Source organism: Sinocyclocheilus anshuiensis, unplaced genomic scaffold (genome assembly GCF_001515605.1).
Source record: "Sinocyclocheilus anshuiensis isolate Anshui unplaced genomic scaffold, SAMN03320099.WGS_v1.1 scaffold1170, whole genome shotgun sequence".
NCBI lineage: Eukaryota > Metazoa > Chordata > Actinopteri > Cypriniformes > Cyprinidae > Sinocyclocheilus > Sinocyclocheilus anshuiensis.
In genome coordinates this window covers 1,147,722-1,150,702 of record NW_015538055.1, presented here as the reverse complement: position 1 = coordinate 1,150,702, position 2,981 = coordinate 1,147,722, and the positions used below count along the sequence as shown (strand labels likewise).

The 2,981-nt window shown below is 40.6% G+C and overlaps 2 protein-coding genes across 3 annotated transcripts in view; one reads left to right on the top strand and one right to left on the bottom strand.

Annotated features, from left to right (window-relative positions):
- The window catches only part of nf1a (neurofibromin 1a), an 85,891-nt gene that overhangs the window by 31,581 nt on the left and 51,329 nt on the right, over positions 1-2,981 (top strand). The gene's annotated exons all lie outside the window — the stretch shown is intronic.
- Positions 128-1,029, bottom strand: omgb (oligodendrocyte myelin glycoprotein b). The gene is made up of 2 exons (XM_016478918.1): positions 971-1,029; positions 128-842 (listed from the first exon to the last, which is right to left on the bottom strand). Exon 2 carries the CDS (start codon positions 826-828, stop codon positions 247-249), a length of 582 nt encoding a protein of 193 aa, XP_016334404.1. The 5' UTR covers positions 829-842; positions 971-1,029; the 3' UTR covers positions 128-246.

The following is a 2,981-nucleotide window of genomic DNA, read 5'->3' as shown; positions in this document are numbered from 1 at the left end:
TCAGTGAACTACGGCTCTGTGTATTAAATGCCGCTCTATCTGAAAGCAGGTGATGGCGATTTACTACTAATCACGGGACCGGCTTTACTGACGAGATGCACATGACACTCACATGCGATTAATTGCACAGCCCTAATACATATATTTTTCTAGTTTTTTATAGTGTTTGAGCAACAACAAAAAAATCGGTAATCTGTGTTTTAGATATTTGACAAACATAGGCAGTTTTTCAAATGGAGTTGATGATCATGTCTGGTGGAAGAGGTTAATAACTGCAGTGGAGGTGACAATATAGATCAAAAGTCCAGACAGTCCTACGATCCCCATAGGTGAAAGAGTTGGTGCAGTAGAAATGGTGGTTGTGGTGCTGGTTGCTGCTGTGCTGGTGGTTGTGGTGCTGGTTGCTGCTGTGCTGGTGGTTGTGCTGTTGGTCATACCGTAGTTCGTGCCGTTGGTCATACCGTAGTTCGTGCCGTTGGTCATATTGTGGTTTGTGCAGTTGGTCGTGCCATTGGTCGTGCCATTGGTTGAGCAGTTGATGGCAGTAACATTGGAGCCTGCAGTTATAAAAGTCCTGGCGGTTGTGCCATTGACCGTGGCATTGGTCATGCCGTAGTTTGTACAGTTGGTTGTGCAAATGGTCGTGCAGTTGGTCGTGCCATTGGCCGAGCAGTTGGTTATGCCATTGGCTGAGCAGTTGGTCGTGCTGTTGGTTGTGCAGTTGATTGTTGTATTTGTTACAGTGTCAGCAGCAGCAGCATTGGTAAGACCATAACTTGTAATCATTATAGCCACTAGCAATAGTAGTATCTGAGTTTTGGAAGCCATATTCAGGTCTCTCACTATTTAGATGGGGCAAACAACAAAAAATTATAGTGTTCTATATAGTAATGTTTTTTTTTTTTTTTTTATAATAATAAGACACATCACTTTAAAAAAAAAGTTCTTTATATAAAATAGTCATATTTACCGTTTATTATGGATGATCGTTCTTTGTGTGTCTCAGTTCTCTAGAAGGATGCTGGTGTGAATGCCAGCGTGAAATGATGCCTTTTATTTGACTTACACGTTAAACCAACACCCTTGCAAGAGGCGGAGGTGTGTTATTATTGGAGGATAGAACTGAATGCATTTATAATTTTTTTTTTTTTATGTTAGTCTCTTGCATTCAAATAGAAAGTTCACCCAAAAAGGAACATTCTGTCATTGTTTACTCACTCTCTTGTTTTTCCAAATCTGTTTGACTTACTTTCTTCTGTAGAACACAAAAGAAGATATTTTGACTATATAAACATTGATTTTCAAAGTTTCTTTTTTTCTTTTTCAAAATATCATTTTTTGTGTTCCAACAAAGGTAATACAGGTTTGGAATGACATGAGGGTAAGTAAATAATGACAGAATTTCCATTTTTGGGTGAACTATCCTTTAAAGTGGTGTAATAAAACAGGCACTGATACTAATCATACTGTTGAATGTTTATAGTAGGATTTTAGGATCATAAATTGTCATATTATTATTTAAATAATAGGACTTCAATCAATATCAATTTGGTGTCACCCAGCAATATAATACCTATTTATTCTCTAGATTTTCAGGGAAAATCAGTGAGCCTTTTAATAGGGCTGGTCCGATTACCATTTTTTGAGCTTCGAAGCTGCGGTAGTAATGAACACCGAATATTCGAAGCTTCGGTGGGAGGGGGCTGAACATATTCTTCTCTCTAATAAAGGCAGGAATCTCTGTGTGTCTGTCTGTTTGCATTTTTATTATGTCGAGAACCGTTCATCCAATCGGCATCACGCGTGGCGGGTGTGTTGCTGCAGACCCAAGGGAGTGGCAGTGTGGCATTTTGGTGCAATATGGACACGCAACACGTTCAGAATTAATTCCAATCGACTTCACACATGGCGGGTGTGTTGCTGCGGACCCAAGGGAGTGCAGTGTCGCATTTTGGTGCAATATGGACACGCGACACGTTCAGAATTAATAAACTTTTAGTAAACTACAGAACAGCACGAGCCGGAAGTGGTGCGCCTCACTTGGGCAGGGCTTATATGCTCCGAGAACGGACACTGCACTAGTGATACAAAACACACAGGTCTGTTAAGAGCAATACTTTTAATAAGGTAGCCTAACATTTTTCTAACAAACAAATCACTCCCAAATCTGAAATTAGCAGCACAGTAATTACTGACACTGTAAAGGGTAGGCTATTTAAATAAAAGAATGAAAAATAAATGAACGAAGTTCAACGAACTGTAACAGGGTTTCCGTGGGTCTTAAAAAAAGTCTTAAATTTAGTTGTATCAAATTTAACTTTAGCATTCCTGTAAAATTTGCCTAAAACGCCTGAAAAAGGCATACTCAACGTAAATTGCATGCTGTTCTTGAACCATTTGGAGTACATACATGGTTTTGGTCTCTTTTGAAAGGTACAAAATCACTGTAAGTCTTATTGATATTGAGTAATAGAAATATAAAAAAAAAAGCAACACACACAACATAAGTTAGCAGGAACACCTCAAATCACAAACACATATAACATGCACACACACACACACACATGACAGAAGTTAGCAAGAACACCTCAAACACATAACACACACACACACAAACACAAGAAGAGGTGTGCACCCTGACTAACTGGTGCTACAACAACAACCTCTCTCTGAAAATCAAGAAGACCAAGGAGCTGGTGGTGGATTTCAGGAGACGGACCAGTGAGCACTCCCCCATCACCATCGATGGGACTCCAGTGGAGCGGGTCAGCAGCTTCAAGTTTCTCTGCGTTCACATCACCGAGGACCTCACCTGGACTACTCACACACAGTCAATAGTGAGGAAGGTCCAGCAGCGTCTCCTCTTCCTCAGGTGACTGAAGAAATTTGGTCTGAGCTCAAAAATCCTCAGACAGTTTTACAGTTGCACTGTGGAGAGCATCCTGACTGGCTGCATCCCCGCCTGGTACGGGAACTGCACG